At 39.4% G+C, this 26,569-nt stretch overlaps 2 protein-coding genes across 6 annotated transcripts in view; one reads left to right on the forward strand and one right to left on the reverse strand.

Annotated features, from left to right (window-relative positions):
- The window catches only part of HOMER1 (homer scaffold protein 1), a 71,465-nt gene extending 56,973 nt beyond the window's left edge, over positions 1-14,492 (forward strand). For 2 of the 3 annotated variants that reach the window (XM_033163765.1, XM_033163767.1), the window contains exons 7-9: positions 6,694-6,804; positions 8,599-8,679; positions 11,354-14,492. In XM_033163765.1, the coding sequence (XP_033019656.1) occupies positions 6,694-6,804; positions 8,599-8,679; positions 11,354-11,542 (381 nt within the window). In that variant the 3' untranslated portion in view covers positions 11,543-14,492. Of the gene's footprint in view, positions 1-6,693; positions 6,805-8,598; positions 8,704-8,920; positions 8,954-11,353 lie in introns of those variants that run through there. The other variant, XM_033163766.1, reaches the window with a different exon arrangement.
- An 8,306-nt stretch (positions 14,493-22,798) lies between these two features.
- JMY (junction mediating and regulatory protein, p53 cofactor) overlaps positions 22,799-26,569 on the reverse strand; it is a 43,905-nt gene continuing 40,134 nt past the window's right edge. For 2 of the 3 annotated variants that reach the window (XM_033163796.1, XM_033163795.1), the window contains exon 11: positions 22,799-23,987. The gene's annotated coding sequence lies outside the window, so the exon portion shown is untranslated. Of the gene's footprint in view, positions 23,988-24,116; positions 24,147-26,569 lie in introns of those variants that run through there. The other variant, XM_033163797.1, reaches the window with a different exon arrangement.

Raw genomic sequence — 26,569 nt, forward strand, 5'->3', positions numbered from 1 at the left:
ACTCCAAATGTTTTTAAGCATGTTCATGTGCTTATAAATACAATTTAAACTTAAAGAAATAAGAAAATGTGTATTCTGCAGAAGCTGGATCTGCAGGTGATACCTCCCTGCCACGTTGTTTTCTACAGTTATCTTTCCTTCCTTTCCTTTGTTTTGTGAAATTATTGACTTAAGTTATAATAATAGAGGGTTAGTTATGAAGTTGGCTGCATGTTTATGCTGATAAATGTGTATAAACGTGACCATAAATCACACCAGGGAAGGCTCGTGCAGTGTGCTGTCCTCTTTGGGAATTACTAAGCGTAGCTGACAGACATGGCCACACTAATAAATTCAACTCTCCAAGGAAACCTATGACATGTTTTTATTTAAAAAACAAATCAACTTCAATTTGTGATCACCTCAATAGCTGTAGAGGTGAAGCAAAACAGGGTAAAGTTGGGAAATCAATGTGCCTATTCCTGTAAAAGGCTGACCACACACTGTTTCCTTCCTTCCTTCCTGGGCTACTTCTATCCTCAGCAATAGCAGGTTTTTCTGGCCCTCTCTCCCCCTGGCATAATTGGTCCTCAGGAATGTTTAGTAGGTGAGAGGCAAGCCTTAGCAGAGAGCACAGGTTTCGTGGCATTCTTTTCCTTTCCCTTTTCCATCTTGTCGTGAAACTATGGCCCTTTACTGATATGCAATGTAAACCTATCCATGTATATGCCAAAGGAAGTCATTGTGTATTCAGTGGTGCTTACATCCAGTGATATGTACTGAGTTGAATAGGATCCAAAATGCAGCAGTCTGATTGGTCCTAGAACAATAGGATTCAGAATGCAGCAGTCTGATTGGTCCTAGAACAATAGGATCCAGAATGCAGCAGTCTGATTGGTCCTAGAACAATAGGATCCAGAATGCAGCAGTCTGATTGGTCCGCAGGAGCCACCCAATCCAGCTCCAGGTGGAAGTGAATCCGCAACCCGATTGGCATACAGGAGTATCCTGGAATTAGCCAATCATGTGGGGCCCATTGTGTAAATAGTGTATATAAAGCAGATGTTTTGGGGGAACTGCATCCCTCGCTACAATGAGCTGAATAAAGAGCATGAAATCCACACTTGACTCCGCGTATATTTCATCCAGTTAAGTGTGCACAGGATTTCAACTTCGGTTTTCTTTTTTTTTCAACTGGCATCCTTCTGCTGGTGGAAGACTCTGATCCAGTGAAGGCTCTTGTCATCAGAATGCAGGGAGAAACAAAGTTCGCTGCTTCCCATCCTTCTGCACCCACGCTGTTGCAAAGGGTCAGCTGGCCTCCACAGCAGATTTTAGGGTGCATAGCGATATCCTCAATGGATGAGGGGGGAAAGTGAGAATTGTTTCCCTTACTGTTTCACTTACAGAAGCCTCTACTGGATTAAAGAAGCTTTTGTCAGCATGGGGATACCATTGGTTATCTCTTAATTAAAGCAATAAAATATCAAATATTAAATATATTAAAGCAATAAAACATGGTGTAGTCCTTCCACCCTCAGCCAGGTGAAAAAAATGCTTCAAAGCATATCTTTGTTCATAGTCCTTTATTAGCATTACTGGAAGACTTAATTTGCTGGGGAAAGTGTGTCCCTTGTTTTTTCTTTATTTGTCCATCCAGTAAGAGCAGGAATTGTACAATTTGAGGTTAGCCATGCACATGAGAAGAATCCAATTAATGCAGAATCTTATCATAGTTGATACATTCATATTGTGGGTGAAAAAATAAACTGCTAAATGTGTCGGCTGTTCTATGCGTGTTTTGTGCCCAGAACTGTTTAAATTGTCATAGGCATTCTGTATATTCTACATTCCACTCGGAGTGTTTCTCCCAATTCTTGCTTCAGCTTCTTGCTCAAGTATCATGCATGTTCCAGAACAGAGGATATTGTTTTAACAGGTCCTGGAACATCAGTTATATAATAAAAACACGCTAAGGAAACAGAGCAAAACAAAATTTCATCCATACATTTTGCCTGGGGCCATTATCCTTTTGTTTGTTTGCTCCCACTTTCAGTTGTACAACTCTTGTACTGCAGTGCTATGCAATTACTTGTTTTGTAGATTTTGAGTTACAACTTACCTTCCATGCATAGTTTAAGTTGATCATTCCCTCCTGGATACCTAGGAATGTGACCTATAAACTTAGCCAGCCAAAGGATTTCCATTTATAATGATGTAACACATATTCTCTCAGGGATGCAGGTGGTGCTGTGCGTTAAACCACAGAGCCTAGGGCTTGCTGATCAGAAGGTCGGTGGTTCGAATCCCCGCGATGGGGTGAGCTCCCGTTGCTTGGTCCTTGCTCCTGCCAACCTAGCAGTTCAAAAGCACGTCAAAGTGCAAGTAGATAATAGGTACCGCTCCGGCGGGAAGGTAAACAGCGTTTTCGTGCACTGCTCTGGTTCGCCAGAAGCGGCTTATTCATGCTGGCCACATGACCCAGAAGCTGTATGCCGGCTCCCTCAGCCAGTAAAGCGAGATGAGCGCTGCAACCCCAGAGTCGTCCGCGACTGGACCTAATGCTCAGAGGTCCCTTTACCTTTACCTAACACTTATTCTCATTTAGAGTTTTAGAAATAGAAGAAAATATAAATTTATAAATGGGAACTCCTCTATTTTGCTTATTTTGCTTCTTCACATAAGGAAGAGGTTTTCAACCTTTTTGAGTCCATGGCTCCCTTAACCAATCACATTCTTTCTGCAGCACCCTGTGGGGCCCAGGAGCCCAGTTATGTCACCCCTTGCCTGCAGAGCTGGCAGCCTCTCACCCTTCTTCAAACACCCTCCCACTTGGAGTGTTCCCTCAGCCTTCTCTCCTCTCCCCTCTCCTTGGGAGCCCTCAAGGCAGCTGCTGCTGCTGCCCCTGGCCTCTAAGCCCCCCCTCCGCCCGCCCCAAAGAGAGGTACCTCCCAGAGGCACCATTCGCCTGTGGAGCATATAGCCAGGGCTGCTGCAGTAAACAGCTGTGCAACCCTTTGGTAGGCAGACACACAAGAGAGCATCAGTGGAGGGAGGGATGGAAAGAGGGACAGAGGCCAGTGTTGCCCGCAGCACCCCTGACCATCATTCAAGGTACCCCAGGGTGCCACAGCACACTGGTTGAAAACCACTGACATAAGGGGCGATTACATACAACAGTGCCTTCATAGAAGTACATAATTGTATTATAAGTTGCCTTTTTTAACCTAAGGGAAGTTTAAAAGCAACTTGGGATGTATCAGGAATGGATAAGCAGAAATAGATAGAAATTGTTATATGGGTCTTCTATTCATACTTTGCTGGATTGGGGTTTAAGAGTTCTGTCTTATTGTGGATTCTGCTGATACTACCCTTCTTTTAAAGCAACATGCTGGTTGTATATTTATTGTAAGCACATTTTGTAGAGAGTTCATATTTTCTTGTGTTTAGGTAAATTAACTAACTAACTAACTATTGGAATTCTACATGTTACCACAGTGTGTTAAGGTTAAAAGTGCATGCAAAAATGGTTTCTACACTGAAAATGTAGATTCTAAGCTTTCAGATATCCTTGGACAATTTTTCAACCCCCTGACAATCAGGAATTGTCAAACTAACATCAAGGAGACATTACTTGAAATATAGAAAACTTTTACTGTATTTGAATTGTTTGATATTCGACTTCGTTCTTCATGTAATGAGTTGTGTGATGTTTCTTTTTCCACTCTCTTTTTTAAAACTTTGTAAGAAGACCCTTGAGGTTTGTATTCTGATTAATTAGGAAATCTGGATTAGTTGTCTTTAGCAATACCTTTTAATATAGTAAGCATACCAGCATCTTTTAACATCATATTGCTAGAAGCCAACAAGTAATTTGGTTTATAACAATAGGGCTTAAATCCAGTTAGAGTCACGCGTGCTGTTAATAAACCATTGTAATTATCAGATGATCAGGACCAATACATTGGCAGTAGATCCTAATTAATGGTTTTCTGTGAACAAGCAGGTGTCTCTGGCTTCACTACTCCCATAGCATAGGTAGGAGCAACAAACCACAACCCCTGGTTTAGCATGATGTCCAAAGACCCAGTATGAAACTGTATTTGAGTGCACAGTCAGGCCTTTTGTGTGGTGGTGAAGATGGCAAAGAAGGCTTACTGTGCTGACTGCACTGCATATTTGAGTAGCTGGCCAGCAGAACTGTTCCACGTGGTGAGAGGAATGTTTACATCTGTCCCAGGGAATAGTGTTGGAACCATGGGAGGCCTGCTGTGACAAGTTTGACAGGCCTTTGAGGATAAAAGTACTTGTCTTCATGCTGAGTTTAGTGCCGCCATTATTATAGAGCCAGGGAGCTGTCGAGTAAAACATATTGCCCAATCCTGTGGGATTGGTTTCAGCTGATGAGGCCTGAAAATATGGACAAGGTGCTTGCAGCTCTTTAGCTTATAATATGCCCCCCCCCGCAACCCCTGCTCATCATGGCTAATTTGAGCTGGTCTGGGTTGAAGGTGGGAAGGTGGCCAGGTGACATAATAATAATAATAATAATAATAATAATAATAATAATAATAATAATAATATTTTATTATGTATACCCCGCACATCTGGCTGGGTTTCCCCAGCCACTCTGGGCGGCTTCCAACTGAATATTAAAAACACAATACAGCATCAAACATTAAAAACTTCCCTAAACAGGGCTGCATTCAGATGTCTTATAAAAGTCAGTTGTTTAATTCCTTGATGGGAGGGCATTCCACAGGGCAGGCACCACTACCGAGAAGGCCCTCTGCTTGGTTCCCTGTAACCTCACTTCTCGCAGCGAGGGAACTGCCAGAAGGCCCTCGGCGCTGGACCTCAGTGTCCGGGCTGAACAATTATTGCTTCTACCCTAAAAAAAAAAAGGTCCTGTAGTTGCTAGTTACAGGATTTTTATAGTAGCTATGTCATGGAAAACTCACTTTATACACCTCAGGCCAGAATTACATGCCAGCCAACTGATTTTCTATAGGAATGTGAGATAGGCATCGTTTTCTCTCCACCTTGTATTTGTCATATGCAGCACTGTTTCCATTCTGCTACAGTTCATCTTCCACCAAATAGTTATTCACCTTGCTGTCTGTTGTGGGAAAATTTCATAATTTACATAGTGAATTAGAAACTTCATCTGCATGCAAAGACAGGCTCTGGTGGATTGAGTGGATGAGACCAATAGTGGGCCCAATGGTCAAGAAGGCAGTTGGATAGTGTCTTGTACTCCTCCTTCCAACAACTCCTTAGGCCCAGCTGGTACCAAACGTATTGCTGTGCTTTCCTTTGGACTACATCAGTGAGGCCAAGAGAAGGATCTTGTCGCCTGGGCAGCCCAGGATCTCCATACACACTGCCCAGACTTGCATCCTAGGGAGGTCAGTTTGTTGGCATGACCCTGCTATGCTTTAATCACAGAGCGTTTCTTCTCCTCTGTGAAAAGGGATACAGTCTGCCTGACTTCTAGTTTTCTTCTTTTCTAAAGGTTCAACTCCCCACCGCATTCTGTGAGCTCACATGTTGTGGTTGAGCTGTTTTTATTAATTTCCTTTTTTCTCTTTCTTTACAAACCTCTATACTTCTGAGTACCTAGGGAGTCCTCAAAGCATGTAGAAATTACAGCCTTGATTTGAGTGGCCCCATTTTGCTTCCAAAATGATAGGCGCTCAAACACCTGAGCTTGCTATTATGTGGAATGATGATAGTTAAATGAGACCTTTGAAGTTAAAAGTACTATGCCTCTGAATACTAGGTGTTGGGAATAATCAATGGAGGAGGTGTGTTTCTTTCATGGCCTGCTAGTGGGTTTTCTGCAGGCCTTTGGCTGGTCAGAACAGTGCCAGATTAGGTGAACCCTCTGATCCAGCAGAGTTTTTCCTTTGTGCTTATGTTTTAATGCCCTCAAGTCACATTCAGAGGATTTGGCTGCCGTTAAATAAAAATTAGCATTGGGCATAATCCAGAGAAAGTTAAGCATGCTTATGAGTTGTTGAACTTAGTGCTACATTAGCATTTAATTGTACAGTTAGGTCCCACTGAATGGCGCAATCTAGAGAAAGTTAAGCATACTTCAATTCTATTAATGTTTTCGACAAGCACCTGAGTGACAATATGCACATGGTCCGTAGAATTGTAAGTATTGGTGTTTAAATCACATTGTTTTTAGCATTCATTGGTTTTGTTGCACAGTGCTGGTAGAAAAATGCAGAGGTTGATTAGAATTTTGGGGAAGTCTTTGGATGGTGAAGGTTAATGAATTACTAAAGTATAGGGTGGTATCTAAATTCAAATAATAATAATAATAATAATGATGATGATGTGTGGGGTTAAAAGCTTTGTGTGAATGATTTTAGCAAACTAGTTCCATATCATTCTATTATATGGTGTCAACTAGAAGAGTGCAGTTTGAAGAAGAACAGTCTTCATAATTAAATAAGCCATTCTTAGGTTTATATTTATCACTTTAATTCCCAACCAACCCATTATTAGAATCAAACTTTGCCACTTTTAGAAGCACTGGCACAGCACTTAAACAATGCTCCACCATCATTTTATAAAATACTGTGCAAAGCTAATGAAACTATTTCAATAAGTGTTAATGCTGTGATACAGGTGCTCAGTAAAGCAGAAATGTCCCATATGGCCCTTTAATTGCATATTTATTATTTGTATTTATTTTTACAGGTGACTGAGCTGGAGTGTGTTAGTAGTCAAGCAAGTGCGGTTCACACACATAAAACAGAATTAAACCAGACGATACAAGAATTAGAGGCAACGCTGAAGAAAAAGGAAGAGGTACTTGCTTGCATTTGTTAATTGACTTTTTAATAGCCCCGATTATTTATCTTATACACCATTCATAGTATTGCATTTTAAAATGGTTGTGGAAATCGGAATGATAATTTTAAAAAATCATGTTTCAGTCTGGGACTGATGATAATAAAAAATCAATCAGTTTAAGAAGGCAAGCTCAGCTTGTATCAAAATACGGGTTACAAAAATAAGTTGTCTAAATTGTTTTTTTTTTTATTCTGCTGACTAACATCTAGAATGAGATGCAAAATTCTTTGTATAGGGAAAAACATTTAGATAAATATGGGTTGTTTCCCCCCCCCAAAAAAAACCCCCACACATTTCTTTCAAAAGGCAGTAGCTTTCCTCTGTCCTTCTTAGAAGTGTGAAAGCAGGCTGACAAACAGGCCATAACTCATTTCTAAAAGATGGCTTTTATATACTGGTTCAAAGTGCCTGAAGAGTCAGGTGTATTAGAATTAAAAGTACATCTTCTAGTGATGATGATCGGCAGAATGACCCCTGCAGTATGAGGCCATGCATTGGTGGGAAGTTCAAAAAGCGTCTTTGTTGCCTTTGGCAAAGCACACTCACTTCCCCAAAGAGTGAATAATAGGTAGGGATTGCTTTTTATATCACTTCTCTAGTCCTAGAAGCACGCTATTATTTCGCTGTCAGTAATTGGCGCCAGATGTTTCAGAGGACAGTTCAAGATATCTCACTGCAGTTCTGAAATAGCATGCCTTCAGGGAAGTTTCTTCCTAGTCCCCTAACTGGTAGACTTTTATTGCACAAAGAAGTGTTGAGATGTTCACGACTTCCACGGATGTCTACTTTAATTCTTGAAGCCGTTCTCTTCACAGAAGGCAAGTTAGGCTCTAAGCCAACGTTATTAGTATCTAGCCTGACTAAATGATTCCAGTGTTGCTTTAGACTTGGTCATGAATTGTTGGATATATTTAATTACGATTCCTCTGCCTTTCTTCTTGCTATAAAATAGACAGTTGTTCACAGTAACGGAAATTTCATCTTTGTTCTTTGCAGCGTTCCCTCCCTGGTGTTTTTCGCCCTGAAAAACTGGCTCTCTGGCAGCCGATTCTTATGACTCAATTACAGCTATTGCTGCATAATCATTAGCAGGTTTCTATGCTTATGAACCTGAAGCACAAATGATGCTTCCTACTGGGAACTATGCATGTTTTGAGAAGCATGCTGAAGTTCAAAGCTCTAGGGCTGGCCAGATGGCTCTCAGGGTGATGCAGTTTGGCCCACTCTCCGATTCTAGTTGCACTGCATAAGTACCTGTGAGACAGCATACAAATCAATATGGCTAACCTGACCCAAAACACCCACCCACTCACACACACATGAAACCAAAGATCACCACAGCCAACCACAAATGAACAGTCACATCCTACACCAACCCCGAACCTCTTTCACCACCAAAGGAACACTGACACCAAACCCTACATATATTAAGTAAAATAGAAACATCGTCACCCCACCCCACCCCACCCATCTCCCCATCCCGCCCACCTCTTTCCCCCTTTTCCTCCTAATGTCTCAACAAACGAAATTGACTTGTAAAAATGTTACATGGAAAAAACACAAGAGAGACATTGCACTACCTTTGTAAATCAAGAAAATCTTTAATAAAAAAATAAGTACCTGTGAGAAGTACCAATGGGTTCTGCAGCATTGGCAGCCCTGTCTTGTATGTGCTGATATGATGAGGAGGATTTGTCCAGGATGAAAGTTAGGTTGACTTTGGATAATATGCTGCTTTATCCCCTTTAGGAAATAGAAAAATTGAGACAAGAAATTGACAATGCCAGAGAACTTCAGGCACAGAGGGACTCTTTAACTCAGAAGTTACAAGTAAGTTACAGGGTGAATAGGCTTGTGTCTGCTTGTTGTTGTTGTTTAGTCGTTTAGTCGTGTTCGACTCTTCGTGACCCCATGGACCAGAGCACGCCAGGCACTCCTATCTTCCACTGCCTCCCGCAGTTTGGTCAGACTCGTGTTGATAGCTTCAAGAACACTCTCCAACCATCTTGTCCTCTGTCATCCCCTTCTCCTTGTGCCCTCCATCTTTCCCAACATCAGGGTCTTTTCCAGGGTATCTGCTTGTAGATAACAATAAAAAGAGGAAAGAAGTTGGATAATTTTGGATCTTGAAGACTTGTACAGACAGATCACGCCAAGATCAGCAAAGAATTACAAGCCCAAGAGCACAAGCTGTTCCTAGATAATCTTCCCATCTCATGCAGACAGGTCAACAGAATGCTCTGATGCAATATATTGCCCCTTGAGTTACTTGGGGATATTTGATGGTCAGGAACACTGCAGTGTATTTTTTTGGGAAGAAGCAGAAGAGGGCTGTCTAGAGCAGGGAGGGTTGGGGAACATGTGGGCATTTGAACATAGTTGCACTCTGACCACCATCATCCCTGACCATTAGCCATGCTGGCTGAAGCTGATGGGAGTTGGAGTCCATCAACATTTGGAGGGCCAAAATAAAGCCTTATGCTGATGCCTTCCTGAGCAGGTAAAAATGCTGAAATTAGTATCTGGAAATTTGGACTGTATCTTATATTTCTATTGAATGGCAAACAACCAAACTTTGATAAGCAGGTAGGAGTAATTTCTGCTAGAACACAAACACTTCCTCTTACATATCTGTTGCAATTTATGCTGGGAATTTTGGTGTTCATAGCTTTTGAAGCTGCATTCTTTAACAAATTGCTGCAGGCATTGATGTCTTTCATCTCTTCAAATGAGCGTATGACTTAGATCTTGATTGCCTGTAGATTCTGTGTTCTCAAAACTGACTGGTTGAGTTACTTGGTGATAAGCAGCAAGATTATATACACACTCAAATGATGCCATGGTCTGTTATTAGCCAAATGCTGCACAGTGCATTTTCATTTGACATGTGTGACCATTCAGTGGGATCTATGCCCTTGACAAACTTAAAAAAAAAGATTCTTAAATAAGTGCAACAAAAGAAAGGTACCCCGTATCATACGCTTATGGTATTTTACTTACATGATCACAGCTTTGTGTGGGGCTTGGGGTAGGATAAATAAATAAATAAATAGGGGTAGAGGAAATCCACACCCACACACCCCATGCAAAGCTGTGGTTGTGGACTTACACAGCTTTGGGAAGGCAGCATCCCGAAGCCCTCACACTGCCTTCCCCAAGCCAGGCCAGCGCTAACTTTAGGAAGGCAGTGAGAGGGCTCTTGGACCCTGGCAGAACCCTCACAGCCTCACACAGCCAGGTAGGCAGCCTTCCAACTTGGGAGGGGCTGGTTTCAGGGGCTCCTGGCTTTACACATTTTTGCATATATGCGTGGACCCACAGAACTGAACGCTTGCGAAAGATGTGAGTTATCTGTAAGTGGGGAAAAAAAGTTCTTAACTACCATTTAAAATGTTAATATCCTGTTAACAATGACCTGGCTCCTGACACTGCCAAAAGCAAACTTTTCATTTTAAATCCATTTGTAAATAAATGGTATTTAAATAACTAAAATATATATTTACTAAGATGCTAAATCATATTGTGTAGGCTAATCCGTGCATCTCTATCCTCCATTCCCTTCCTAATTGTATGTGAGGCAGTGGTGAAAGCACACTTCTGTCCATGCTAATCATGGTATATAGCAGGGGTGGCCAACTCCCAAGAGACTGTGATCTACTCACAGAGTTAATGACTGGCAGTGATCTACCCCCTTTTGGGGGGTTCAGGTCAAAGTTTGTGAGCTTTTATTAGGGAAGAGGGAAGCCCGTTTCTTGGGTGTTCAGGTCAAAGTTTTTGAGCTTTTTTTTAAAAAAAAGGAAGGAAAGCCCTGTTATGTGGGGTTCAGGTCAAACTTGTTGAGTTTCTTTGAAGGAGGAGGGAAGGCCCGTTTGGGGGGGGGTGAAGGGCCAGAATGTTGAGCTTTTTTTTTAGGGGAGCCAAAGTTGTTCAGCTTCTTTGGGGGGAGCCACTGATCTACCAGTGATCTACCACAGACGTCCAGTGATCTACCGGTTTTGGCTGCCCCCAACAACATTTGAAATCCCCTTACTCTGCCTTCCCAAATCTGCATAAGCAAGGCGCTGGGCATAAGCAAGGCGTTGGGAAGGAGGTGTGAGCGCTCTGATGGGGTCCTAGACTCCTCCTTCCTCCATCACAAAGCCTAGTTAGCTCTTTCCCAGCTTTGGGAAGGAGGTGGGAGGGTTCTAGGAACCTGCCAGAGTCTCTGTGTGTCAAATTTTGGCCTCGCCTCTGCCCCCCAGCCCACCAAAACTGTGTGGGGCCTACAGCTTCTGGGTAAAAGCTTTGTTGCAGCCCACTTGGTATGAAAAGTTGGACGTGATGAAGATGCTATCCTACGTAGCTACCTCCAATTAGGAATGTGAGCCTCACTCCCCATTTGTGAGTAAGAGACAACCCTGTTGAGCCTGATGATTACTCCAGCTCCATGTTAACTGTATAGAAAACTGATAAAGATAATACTGTATTTACAAATGACATATATTGCTTCTTTTTTTTTTTTAAGGAAGTGGAAGTTCGAAACAAGGACCTAGAAGGACAACTGTCTGATCTAGAGCAGCGTCTGGAGAAAAGTCAGAATGAACAAGAAGCTTTTCGCAATAACTTGAAAACACTTTTAGAAATTCTTGATGGCAAAATCTTTGAACTAACAGAACTACGAGATAACCTGGCCAAGCTAATAGAATGCAGCTAAAGAAAACGGGATCTCAGTGCCAACCTTCTTAAAGATGCACTGTCTCTCTTCATAGGACTTTGTTGGGCTCTGCATCAAAGTTGCACAAAATTAGGAAAATGCTCCTCTAGGAGGGCCTGTTTTAAATTTTCAACAATATATTTCAGTGTAAAATTTTAGAATTCAGCTTGTAGCTAGTTGGGGAAAAAATAATAACTTGAACTACAAATTACCTCCTTGTATATAATTGGCCATAGATAACTCGAAAGATATTAACAGTAATTGAATGCAATCCTTTTCTATTATTAGCCAGTGAAATAATGAGAAGTGCCCCAAATGACATCCCTTTTAGTGTTAGACACAATGTAGATGATCTGTCTTATTTTGTTTTTATTTTGTCGGTTAAGACACTTAATTGCTGTGTTTTGTGCAAGAACTTTGCGATGACAGCCCTCTCTTTTGTTGTAATCTTAATAATTTCTCAGGATATTTTGCACTGTTAAGAAATAGTGCATTACCAATTAATTCTTGCCAGGAGTGAGAGAGAGTTGCATCTTTAATTCAAACCTAGTGAGTAACTGCTTGTATAGAGTTCTTCCCTTTTTTATACTGGAAGAGACTGTATTTATTTATGATGTTCACTCTGGTGTTCACTAATATTGTCCAGTGTATGGTTTACTTTTCTCTATTTAAGTTCATGTATGTAGAAGTTCTGTGTTCCATTTTGAAGCCTATCTATGAAGACAGGTGAGTCCCTGAAAAGTATTTTCAAATTTGCTATATACAGATAAGTGTCAATTTCGTCTTATTTATTAATACCACATATGTTTCATATTCACTGTTACCAACATACGTTTTAATAATTCTTTTAACCAAAACTTCTTCAGAGTAATCAGTGCAGCTTGTTAATAGATATATTGTGGATATACAGTGATTGCCAGGGCGTTTTCTTTACGCTGACCTTGCTCAATCAAAGAAACTGTATAATCACAGGAAATTGGAGATCTTTCCCCCTCCACTTTGAACCTTCACATCATGTTTATCAAAACCACACCAGGCAATATTCTGAATTTCAAAACAGGAATTGAATTCAGTTATCCTCAGTGAACATGTTTTTAAGTTGTTTTGATGTGATTTACAAAGACTTTTGCCAAACATGTATTTCTTTTTATAATATTTTTTATTTTAAAGAAAAAAAATTGAAAGATGAGCCAAGTGTGTCACATGTCTGCTTACTGAATGGGAGTTGCATTATGGGACAATCTTGCTGTAAATTGTCTAATATTGGAGAGGATTTTTAAAATGAATGGGGGGGGGGAAATCAAACACGAAGATGCACTGACCTTTTCTTTACACCCAAATTAATTTGAATGTTAAATGCAAAATCCAGCTTGAATATAAACTCTGTACAATAGACATTTTTTTCCACTTAAGGACTGCTATTCAAAACTAGATAATATAAGTCGGGTTTTTTATGTGTGTACTGTATGTATATACTGTATAATACACGCATTCTAATTTGTATTCAAAGTGGGAGAAATACATGGTGGGTTAATTTATAAAATGCCATTTTCTTTATCTGTAATTTAACAGGTGTCCCCTGAAATGTCAGGATTACTGTTCAGCTAACAGTAAATTATCATGTATTATACTGTATGTACTGTACACATCATTTGAGTTTCATCCATATTTTAGAGTATTCTGCCACTTATTTTATTTATTACTGGAGAAAATATTTGTTCATTGCATTCATAGGTAAAAGCTTTCTATGGTGATTTTTTTTTTATAGCTAGATGTTAATGATGTGTAACTTTATCAGGTCCAGGACAGTAGTGATTACCTGATTTTAATTTACCTGGAGAAGTTTGTACCTGATTCTCTTGCTATATGAGTGTCAATTGGAAACATCTTCAGAAAAGTATAAAATTGGTGTAATTGTAGGAGGAATGAAGTATGTTCATGAGTGTTATTAATTATAACAAGTTAGAACAGAAATTTGATGGCAAAAAAATGTAACATTATTTTTAATGAGATCAAAATTTTTAATACAATGACATTTACATGTGGGAAAATAGTTTACAAAATATTTCCACTGAAATGCTGTGTATATGTGCGGTACAAGAAATTTATTTGTATATGTACACATACACACACATGTATATACAGTACATGGAAAAATTTAAATGTGCACATTTTTAATATTTTCCTATTGAAATTAAATTTGAAAATTGGAAATCAATATTTGAGAATTTCTTTTCTCATGTATATTAAGATGCTTGACTTTGGGTTCTTTTGTTTGTAAAAATAAAATCTATGAGGGCTGCACCATTGAACTCCCAAAAGTCATCTAATATGTATATGGGATAAGTGGAATTAAGTGCACATATAAATAAAATCCTATTGTTAAGAATATTTTAATGTTCATTTACGGTAGGTGGGTGTTTAGAAATTGTATTCTAGAAATTGTATTCTGAAATTCCTAATTAGGTGATCGTACCTACTTTAGCCACCACACTTCTGTATTATTAAGGTAATAATTGGCATAATGGGCAAAGTCATGTTTTCCCCAGAGACTGGTATTACATATTGTACCTATCTTAAGAGAAATTGTGGGAATATATATGCCAGAAAATGTTGGGTACTGTGGACTAACAAACAAACAAGAAATTACATAGGAGAACAATTACCCTGTGTACTTGTCATATGACAATTATGGCGTCTTGTTGTTGTTGTTTTTTAAAAAAAACACCATTCTTTTAAAACCCAACAAATACAGTTTTTATTTTGAAATACAATTGCTGTTCTGGAGAATGTACTTTACTCAATTTTTCTTCTTCAGCTCTTTTTAAGTATTACAAACTGTTCAATGGATGGCAGCATTTACCTTAATCCTTCAGGTGCTACTGGATTTTGAATTAGAGTATCATGTTGTGAAATTCTGACTTTGACATAAAAAGGTTTTATAAGTACATCCCCGTCTGGAAGTTGGTTATTGGAGCCTCTTTCTCATAACTCTACTCCAGAATATTCCAACTACTTCATTTTCCCCAACACCTAGTCTGGATTCAAGCAGATCCATTGAAACAAATGTGACTGAAGTTAGATGCTTTGAAATCAATGGGACTTATTAGTCATGAGTAACTTAAGTCTAATTGGTTTCTGTGGATCTACTGTAATCATGACCAAGCCTGGTTCCATCCCAACAGTACCTTAACTACAGCACGATCTTGCACATGTATAGAAATGGAGCCTTAGTAAGCAAGATTGAGCACAACAGAAAGTCGGATTGATTGGTCAGGTCTCCAAGAAACCAATTGACAGGCAATCTAGAGTTTGTTGTTGTTCAGTCGTTCAGTCGTGTCCGACTCTTCGTGACCCCATGGACCAGAGCACACCAGGCACGCCTATCCTTCACTGCCTCTCGCAGTTTGGCCAAACTCATGTTAGTAGCTTCAAGAACACTGTCCAACCATCTCATCCTCTAGAGTTTACTGTGGCCAATTTCCTGCTTGCTGCTTTGTGAGATCTGCAGTGATTATAAATTTAAGGTTGGATCCAGAGTTGCCCTTTGATAAATAGAAGGGATGGCAATCCAGTGAATGCTCCCAAGATGCCCTTTCCTCCTTCATCATCACCACCACCCCCAAGCCTCCTCCCCCCCCCCCCGTTCTCCCCTCTGGTGCAAGAGGCCAGCTTCTTTGGAAAAGGCTGCACACTCAATGTCTGGGCTTGCAAAGCAGTCTCCTACATATCATCTGCAGGAGGCAGGGCCTTGAGCTCAATTTCAACTTCCTGCCTTGTGGCAAAAGGCAAACCCTGCACTGGGCACAAGAGCCAACAGCAACAAGAAGAAAGAAGGCAGCAGCAGCCACTGTTCATCCCCCACCTGGGACACAAGCGGCTGCTTTGGAGAGGCACCATCCACTCCTTCCATGAGAACATCCTGTGAACGGAATTCTGCTCATAGGAACCCAAGCCAAAATAACTCTTTAAATTCTTATGTGAGGATAGATATAATTCATTAAAGTTAATAAGGATGTGGTTCTAAGGACACCTACACTTGAACAGCCTCAATTAATTCAGTGTGAATTACTTCCAAGAAAACATGTATGGAACTAGACAGCAAATTAGCTTTTCCCATCATCCTTTGTTGCAAGCCATCTCCCTACAAAATCAAGGTTCCTTTTGGAAAATGTAAGTAGAAAAATTCATTTCCATATTGTACTAGTTCTTTGATTTTTGTGCCAAAATGGCAGTATTATTGGACAGTTTCCAATAATGATCCTGGCAGAGAGGAGGGGATAATGGTTAGAGCGTCTCACATAGAATACTGCCAGAGTTTAATACTTCATAGGAACTTTGTAGCAAGCAGGTCTTTCGTGTGAGTAGTCTGGGTGGGTGGGTGGTTGACTAACCAGTTGCACAGGATCTGATTAATTGTACGTTGGAACACATAGCAATCTACAGGGCTAGTTCATGGTTCTTAAGTTTGGTCTCAACAGCACAAAAAAGAGCTTGAAATTTGGTTTTGTTACCAAGGAAAAAGGAAGCATTGCTAAGAAACTACTAGTTCTGTACATCTGATCAGAGCAGTGTTCTCAAGCTCTGAAGACATAGCCTTGGAATAAAGAAAGCAAAATACATATTGGTGTCTTGACTTATGTTTGCTCTTGTTGTAAACAGTATCTTACAAATCTGGAAAATAATCTGTGAAGCGGCACCTGTGCACTTGATTGTGCAGACTAACAAATGTATTCTCTTGTGTTAAATCAGACGTACCAATTTACACTTACACTTGGGGGAAAAGAACAGACTTAAAGAGTAATCCTAGGGACAGTCTATGACAGAGGAGCCACCACTTCTTAAGCCTGATCAGGTTCACATGAGCCACAAAAGATGGAACGCGCTTCCCCCCTTCTTTTTGAACATGGGTCTTTTTATTATTTCTCCCATTGACATAGTTTGTCTGAGGTTATGTCAGGGGACCGGGGGGCAGGGACTGGAATCATGCAGATCCAAGACTTCCCCCAAGGTGGTCTTTTTCATCCCCTGCCAGAGTACCATCAGTGGAGTGACAGCAGCAGAGCTTTCTGCTGCTGCAATGAAGAGGATTCCAGTGACATACCTCCTCCTCAACCTTCAGACTTGCCTCATTGCCAACAAAGAGGTCCACAACACACAAGCCTGCAGCATCCTTGGTCAGCCAGCTGCCTCCAAAGAGGACTATCCAGGACTGGGACCAGACTTCAGGGGTTCCCGTGGTGCCCTGATGAGTCCTCAAGAAACACACAAAACCCCTGCTACTCCACTAGAGGCACATTATTTTTCCTTGATGGCACAGGAGTGGCTGCAACACATTTGCTGCTCTCCCCATCAACTCTGCAGACAGTGTGAATGGGACTCGAGTGTGGTTCCTATCTGTAGTGGTTGCCCACCATTTTTAATTTATCCAAAATGAAATCTTTTCTGTTTTCAAAGTTTTACATCTCATTAAGGGAATCTTGCATGGTGGAATGACAGGGTCAGAACTACCTGTGATCCTTCGATTGCAATGAAAAAATCATCTTCTGACACTTCAGTTTAAGAATGTACAGACGTTTGATTGCTTATGCCTAACATAACTATACAATATTATACTAGCATGTCTGCTTCAGAGCTCCACAAGTCCTTTAAATGAATGTGAAAGAAACTGTGTTCAAATAAATATCCTTTATTAAAGAAAAAAGGAACAACTTTTAAGCACCAAATTTTTAAAGTATGTTGTTACATTGCATGTACACGAGACAAGTCATTCAGGACTTTGGGTATAGGTTTGAATTTCGAAGCTATGGTAGTAAAAAACATGAAGTACAAAGCAGTACAATAAAGTTGCAGGAAGGCTGCACTTAAAGAGAAAAAAGCAAAAGGGCAAACAGTTAAAACTTTTAGTTTTCAAAATATTGCTAACAATGCTCTTTTCATTTATACTTCGTGCTTAATACTTTGGAACACTGAGCATTATAAAGGTATTGCAAGTTTGCTGGAGCATTTCAGAAATGCAATGTCCATTTACAAATGTCCATTAAATACAATTGTTTTAAAGAAGTAAGTGCAGCACAGTACACCAATTTTCATTCTTTTTGCACTAAGTTAGTGAATGGTGAATTGGTTTTCTTTTTAATTTTTTAGCTGTTCAAAATGAGGTCTTCCATTAATGTTTAACAAGCTTTATCCATGCAACATAATCAACAGCCTTCTACATTTCAGCAAATATGTTAACACAGCTCTGCTCTTGGCAATTCATAAAATGACAAACAACAAGTGTGCTGTAGCCATACGAATGTAAAAGACCCAAAGTTAAGATGCGATAGTGGGAGATCCATGACAGGCTCCCCTGAGGTTTGTTAAAAACAACAACAGAAAGTGGGGTGGTTAAAAGCAATCAGTGAGGGAGAGAATTAATTTGGGCCATAATGCTGCTTTGTTTTTATCTCATTCCGAAGTTATTATTTCCCCTATTTAAATCTCCCTTTGAAATTGTAATTTACTTCACTGAGGAAACATACAGTTTCAGGGAGCAATTCAAATCAGCAAAATAGAGCAGCAGGGAAAGGGTTACAAAAATGCATCACACTCCAACTCCTATATGGGAACCTTGTGGATGCTTTCACCTTTTTAAAAAGAACCATGCAAGATCTGGTCCTAGTTCTAATGTCCTGCCTTGTTGAGGTTGAAGTTCTACATCAAGTGCATAGACACCACATGTGATAGTCATTCCTAGACTCTATGATTTCTGAGTACATGAGGATGATTGCTTTCTGTAAAAATTTTTTAAAACTTCCCACATATAAAGAACAAACACATTAGTCTAGGGGCCTCCCTATCTCCTAGCTTTCAATCTGCAGAGCACATTCTCACTTGTAATCTGCCATAGAATTGTCTATACATCTGAATCAGCTCTGAAAGTAATATACTCACATTTCCAAAGGAGGAGTGGGGAATAGGACAATGGAGTGGAGAAAACAGTTTGATTACAACTCCTGTCATACCTAACAATTGTCCATGTTCACTGATGTAATTCAGCAACACCTAGAGGGCCACAGGTTAGCCACCACTCTACTATGTGCAACGCATCCAACTATTATATGCTCATACCAGCCAAGTGCCCTCCACAGCACTGCATGCCAAATCATACTAGCTTGGGTCTGTTCAGAGAATGAGACGACTTCCAGGATTATACCCAATGTGAAGTCAGGTTGACATGCCCCCTCATTGCAGGAGATTGTTGATCAGTGATTAGCTGGGCTTGCAATCATTTTTCCTACAGGGAATGGTGCTTCCCTTCCAACCCATGCCACTGCTGCCATTTCCAAATTCAAGATAATGCCTGGTACATTTGGAAAGAGGCACTTTGTGCCTGGCTCAGATATAATACTAAACCACAGTTTAGCCAGTGTCACGTGAACAAGCCTGCTTAAGAGTTCAATCCTGGTTTGTTTCAATAAACCATACTTTAAAACTAACCACTACTTCAGACCTACCAACGAACAGTGATTTGTTTAAACTAGACAGTGAAAATATGAGAGTGTAAGCCCAAGGTTTGCAGCTCATTTCTGTAACATTAAGCTATGGCTTAGTGTTACATTCAAACCAGCCCTTGGTCCCTTGCTGTTACTGACAGCTTTTTTTAAAAAAAGAAAAATTGTTTTTATGGTGGAGCATACTAAAGGCTTTCTCCCATTGGCTAGAATTTATTTATGGATGCCACTAGTGATTGTGGCTCAGTTAGCCCTTTTCAGATATTCAGCCCAAACATGAGGGCAAAAGATGTGTAGGAGGCTGGGGACACATATACTAGCCCTGCTTCCACTTCAGCCATTTGCATGTTTAGCATCAAGTCCTGAAGGATGTCTCAAAGTGCCCAAAAATCTCTCTACAACAAGGAGCCCAATCTCAACCATGAGGATGCTTATCAGCATGTTGAACAGGCTTAGAAACTCCCCACTCAACATGGCAAGGTTGGGTGTGGAAGGTATTGGAGGGGGTGAGCCCACCATACACACCCCTGCCCCCCTCTTTTTGACCTCACATGTTCAAGCTGAGTGACCAGAGGTTCTGTTTTACCTACAATTAATGGTGGGGAGGGACCATTCTAATCTGCAGCCCACTCTTCAGCTCCTCCTGGGAATAAAGCCACGAATAAAGTATTTTCTGAATTGGACTCTTAATCAAAAATAGTGTGAACACCCATACTAGAAAACAGAATAAATAAAATTTTGACGCCCAGGTCTAAAGAGTACATAGACCAATAAAAGCCAGGTATAACAGGCTACTAGCCACATTGACCGTGTCCCACACCCAGTAGTGGGTAGACTGCTGCTGTGCTCAGGTCCTGCTTCCATGCTTCTCATGGGCACCTGGCTAGCCACTGTGAGAACAGGACGTTGGAATAGATGTGACATTGGCCTGATCCAGCAGGCTCTTCTTATGTTTATCTGCTTGCTATTGATTTTTATGTTCAAAGCTAGGAATTCCCAGGAAATTGTCTTAAATAGCAAGAAAGGTTGTGCAAGACAATAGAAAACAGCTTTGCAAAATAGAACGTTCACCACGGCCCAAATGAGATTTTAATTACATAAGATTTCATGTAGCAATATACATTATTTTTTTGTTGGAAGCTTTAAAATTAGTTATAGGATAAAACTGCTAGTGCTTTATTTTCCAAACCATTACACACAGTAACAAAACAATGTGCTTTTCTCTACTAAAGAGCACTTGGCCCCAATCCAGGGAAATGAGAGTGCAGCAAAAGGCTGTGTGGCTGCTGCTTTACCACAGAGCATCAGCCTGCCTGAGGCATGATCGAAGCAGTCAGAAGAGCAGGACACCATATTGAATCTGGTGTCCCCTTACATGGTGGTTGGTGCTGCAATCTGCTTCCATGAATAGATTGCTAATAGATTAGGGTCAATATTGATAGCACACAACTATTGACTATTGACTCTAGTAGTATTTTAAAATTCCACATCCTCTCAATAAGGTGCTTACATCTCTTGCAACAAGCATCTCTTTATGCCTCCTTTTCAATAAGCTTATTTGCTTGTTAACAGTTCACCAACACTAGATATATCTTGTTTGATGCTTCTGGGTTTGTTACGAGTTTCACAGGTAACCAAATTACAAAAGCATTACAGCGAAAATAAAATAATGCTCATAAATCCAAATAGTTTTACAGTTCACTCTTTAAAGTCAGTGCAAATAAAAAGAGAACATTGACTTTTAGTGAAAGTTTCCCCCCTTTTCACTAGACAAAAATGCACATGATTCTCTGAAGATAGTGTCTACATGAAACACAACTCAAAAGCAAAAACTTGGAATGCACCAGCAAGACATAATTTAGTGCTGTTAATTTTTGTGGTTACCAATTTTATAATATAAGCTGCTCTACTCTGAAAAGCTTTACAAGCAAATAAATGGTTGAAATAAGAAGCAAAACTATCTATACTAAAGAATATAGTCAGTATACAAATAAACGAAGCAACTAAAATTAAAGACTTATGGGATCATGCTGCAGAAGATGAAACCACTTTAATAAATGTTGCTGTTCAACATAATTTGTTTTTCTAGTGGAAATAAAACACCTTGGCCCCCTTGCTGCCAAACTGCCAAACAAACAACTCATCACCTCCTGGCACTGTGGACATGAAATTGAGAACAACGGCTGCAGTACAACCATGTACCGCAGTCAGTCTACAGCATACAAAATACTGGAATGCATTTTTTCATGCATACTTGTCAGCTGCATAGATTTACGGTAGGTGTGAATGCCAGTTCAAGCAGCATTCATCAATAACTTTTCTTAAATGCCATTATATTTGTTAAGTCTGCTGTAATAAATGTACTAGAGCAGTGTGAGTTCTCAGCCAGTATGCAATGGCTTCAAGAAATAAAATTAGGAATCGCTATTAATTAAAAGCAAAAGCAAAACATGTGGGAATATAATAATAAGGAATTGCACATAGATAAGATGGACAAGGTCCTAACTTGACAAATTTGTGTAAAATGCTATCCAGGCACTACTGGCACCCAGCTATATCTCTTCTTCCTAAAGGATTATGGAAAAAAACTACTCAGTCTAAAGGAAAACTCTGGATAGGAGATCAGCCACAGTACAGCAGCCAAGTATGTAATAAATATGTTCCTCTGAAACAGCCATTTTTATAGTGCCAAAAGCCAGTTTTATTTTTATTTTTTTTGCATTAATTAAACTCAGAAATAGGTTTTAAAAAAAACCTAGAGCTTTCAAGGCAAAGATTCCATATATATAGCCTGAACATTTCACAATCATATTGAGAGCTTTATAAACTTTCCATATGAATTTAAAATTTGCAGTTGCAAAGGAGTGTTAGCGTAAGGAGTGTTACTCTCAATTTTCAATGAGTTATGTCTCCTTGATTATGTGAATTGTCTAGCAAAATTTGTCATTCAAAGCTCCTGCTGCAACTGATTGTGTAAAGCTTTACATGATCCATGTCATCCTAATTTTTAGAAGTTCGTGTTTGGGCTACAACTAAAATTTCAAACACAATATATGATACAGTGGAAATTTGGAGTGTGACTAAATGGAGGTGACTAAATGGCAAAGGCACACCAACTACATATATTATGGTTTATGCTAAAGGTAAACAGTTATATTTTGCAGCTATTTAATTATTGCCACCACCAAATCTTGCATTACCTGTGATTGTAACCACACAGTGCATAATGTGATTTTGGTTAATATGCAGTAACTTGGAAAGGAAATGGGTTGTCTTGTTTTTCAGAAAATTAATGTTCAGTTCCTAATACAGTTTGTCTCCCCAACAAAAGGCGATCTCACAATAATTGAACTCATGCTATTCTCAAGCTTACCTTTGGGAAAGGACAGCATTTCAGACTATATAAGGCAATGTTTTAAAAAAAAACAACAGAATGGCAGGTATCCCAATAAAATATTTCTCATTATTATTACTTGCCTAGGTAGTCACTTTTGCACATCCAAATATTTCCAAGAGTTGAGCTGTACTGTTACATGTATTGTCAAGTATTCAAGGTACTCCCAAGTATTTTTAAAAGGAAAAAGAGCAAGACATTTAACCTCTTACTATGAACGGTGAGTGGGCTTACTAAATGCAATCCATCCAATATGCATCTACTTACAACAGGGCAGTGAATATAGTAAATCATTTTAAAATGGATTTTTTCCCTATTATAAGGGATCACAGTTTGTCAAGCACAAGATTCTCCTACAAGCATAAATTTTCATTAGAGAGCATTTTAATAAGGATAAGATTAGCCCTGGTGCAGAAATACTATTCCGTACAGTACTCTGTTATTAAAAAATGAGCTGCCTGCAGCTATTAGTCATACTGTTTGGGATTACGTTGCTTTAGATATTCACTGTACCAAAGGCTGCGCCTCCTTTAGACCATTATACAACCAGGGTTAAAAATGAAGTGTTTTTCAAATAAGCAGGCTGTTACATAATTCAAATATTTTAACAATGATAGGAATAATGAAAACTGGAAAAAATTATAACTTCCACAACTTAACAGTAAAATTGGATTTCAGTTTTGAATTTTCTTTAAATAAAGGTTCCTTAGAGTAATCGAAGAACAGTCAAACTAATAGACAAAAATAATTTTAAGTATTCTCATTACAAAATATTGCTTCTATAAATAAAATTTTATGTAACTTTATTATCTATCACTCAGTCCTGCAATTAAAATGTTTCTATTTATACGAGCATGGGAAATTCTAATTTAAAAATACAAGATGTACACAGTATACATGGCCTTCTAAAGGGTTTCGCTATATGCCATTTTAAATGTACTAGGCTGTAAACAATACATTCTTAAGTGTATGTACAGTATTCCACTCTTAGGGGGCTTCCTGTTATTCTGTAGAACCATTTGTTCCCATTTTCAAACTAACTTGTATTTTGTACAATGAATAGTTAAAATGCATTTTATCTCTGAAATCCACTTCCTACATGACAAATATAGTGAGAAATAAAGATCTTTAGGAGAATTCCTGTTGCTGTAATAGAAGCTGATGTGAAAGTAGCAATTTGTTGATTAAACAGTGAAGTCTTCAGTGAACCAAAGGTCAGATTGCATACCTGTCCTGGTAAATTATGTTGGGAAGGAGCTCTGTTGAAATAGGTGCTGATTTAGTGTTTCACATGACTGTAAAAAGTGAGTGAAGAACCAGAAATATATTGAATGGTTCGTTCTCAGTGTTCTGCAAAATACACATCTAATAAGGTAGTTTTTGATCCCATCAGAATCTTGTACCATAATTTTTAAAAATGCATTTTAAGCTTTTCTGCACATATCAAATTGTTTGTCAGATGACGCCTTTCCCAGACAGAAGGTGGTAATCAAACTGTTGACTATGGATGTTCAGAAGTGAAAGGAAAATCATTATTCTGTGGAATCCTCACCACCTGTTTAAACAAACAAAAAACAGCTGAAGGACAAACTATAAAGTTGCTTTTTAAATCAAATTCTATTCTTTTAGAGGCCGCATCAAAATGTGCTTTTCAAGCACCTATTCCTCGGCATTTCTGAGTCTGCAGGCCACATTCTGTGACAGGCTGCTCTAGCTGAAGATATGACAGAAACAAACTTAGTAGAAGAAAATGAGAGGCTTAGCTCTCGCAACAACTCATTAATTTGATTAGTCTTTCCCTCCCCACATCACCTGCTTGGAATAGTGAATCAAGAAGACCATTTCCTCCTCTGCCCACATCAAGAGTGCTAGTGTAAAAACTCAACGTCAATACTGTTTGCAGGTGTGCATATGAAAACACGGATACCACAGCAGTACCTGCTTTGCTTATCAACAGTTCCATTTTCAATCCCCCAGCACCTCCAGTTAATGTGATCTCCAGTTATATACTAGGGCTGGCAGAGAATCTCCTTTCTGAGAACCTGTGAAGAGTTGCTGCCAGTCTAAGTCTTACTTATCAAACCTTTATTACAAGTAAAACCGCGAGAGAAAGGATCACATACAAGAACCTTATATACATATACACATACACACAGAGAAACAACAATTAATTAAACTCGTAGGCTGATTGTATGTGTATATATGTAAAATCTGTAATTTCCTCCTGTTAAAGTACTCCTTGAAGCACTGCTGCCAAAAACTCAGCTACCCCCGCAGTCACCCCTTGGTCAATGTCAGAGAGACAGAATCCAGCACTTCCACCATGCTGAGGTTTCAGACCACCCAAAAGGGGGGACAACACGCGTTCACGCAGCGTACTGTGTAGTGGACAATAAAAGAGAATATGCTCCACAGTGTCCAGGACATTCAGGGAACATCTGCAGTATCTCTTGTTTCTGGGAATATTCTGGTATCTACCCCTGACAAATGCCAAGGGAAAGATATTCAGTCGGGCCAGCATAAATGCCCTACGTTGGGCTGGTATTATTAGTTTAGTAACATAGTTGACCCTGCTATCTAAGATATTTAAATCACAGAATACGGGATGGCAAATTTTATTTACAGCTGCCACAATATTTTGTCTCTCAACATCCTTTAGTCTAATTAGGACATTGTGAAAGATATGTTGCTCACTTGAATTGTACAAGGCCTCCAGCTCGATGCCTATCGATCTGATTTTATTTTCTAGGAGTTGGTACCATCTAGATTTATAGGAGTCCTTGAACAGGTCAGAGAGCAGGCTTGATGGTGGACAGCGGAAATGGCAGCGCAACCAGTATTTTATAGCGGTGGTCCAGGCCCAGTATTCCATTGTGTGTATGCCTAATTCTGCACACATTGTTTCATATTTAATAACATTTGGGAGTCAAAGGATACGTCTCAAGAAACTAGAGTGAATCTTTTCTAAGTCACTGTTATATGCTTGTACCCATAGTGGGACCCCATAGAATATCTGGGATATCTTTCTGATAATAAAAACTAGTAACTGCTGATGAGGTACACTTTGCCTGTTCTATAGCATTTGTACGATGGATAGACCACCCTAAATTGCTCTGGAATAGAATTCCCAGATATCTATACATCTTCACTTGTTGGATTTCTTGCTCTCTTATTTTCCATTTCTCTAATTTCCAGCTGTTAGAGAAGACCAAAATTTTTGTCTTCTCAAAATTTATAGAGTTTGTTAAGTTCACAGTAGAGGATCAGGGAAAGTTTAAGACGTTTCAAACCCAGGCTCGTTAAAGATAGCAAGACAGCGTCATCAGCGTATAATAAAAGAGGAACAGGTTTCTGATTAAGTTTGGGGGCGTGTGATTCTATTTTTTGAAGGTGATCTGGCAGATCTGATAAAAATAAATTAAATAGAAAGGGGGCAAGAATACATCCTTGTTTTACCCCTTTCGTATTTGGGATATATGATGAAAGATGACCTTTAGTATTAAGTTTGACTTGGCAAATATTGAAAGAATATAAATTTTGTATTAAAATCAATAGGTGTTGATCAATTTTTAGCTCAACAAGTTTATTCCACAATTTTACACAGTCAATTGAGTCAAAGGCACCACGAAAATCTAAAAAAGCTGCATAAATCTTAGATTGCTTTTGCGACCTATATTTTTCGACCAAATGCATAAGTATAAGGCAGTGGTCTAAAGGAGAGCAGCCTTTAGAGAAGCCTATTTGTTCTTTCCCTGATAAATTTAGATTTTTCATCCAGGTAAGAAGTTTAGATAAAAGATGCTTGGCATAGATTTTCCCTATCACTGATATTAGGCTTATCGGTCTGTAATTCTTTGGTTCATTTGGGTCGCTGTTTTTAAAAGTTGGGATAATTATTGATCTTAGCCATATCTCAGGTATGATCCCATGTTTATCAATGAGAGTAAATAATTGAGCTAAAGGTTCTGCCCACCAGTCTATGTATGTCTTGAATAGTTCTATCGGTAAACCGTCTGGCGTGGGTGATTTCCCTGATTTGAAGTTTTTGACTATCTCTAATTTCCTCCTCTTCTACCCTTATCCACTCCTTCAGTCTGTCTATTTTATTGTCTATGGTCTTGTTTCCTTTGAGTTCGT

Source organism: Lacerta agilis, chromosome 11 (genome assembly GCF_009819535.1).
Source record: "Lacerta agilis isolate rLacAgi1 chromosome 11, rLacAgi1.pri, whole genome shotgun sequence".
NCBI classification, from domain to species: Eukaryota; Metazoa; Chordata; class Lepidosauria; order Squamata; family Lacertidae; genus Lacerta; species Lacerta agilis.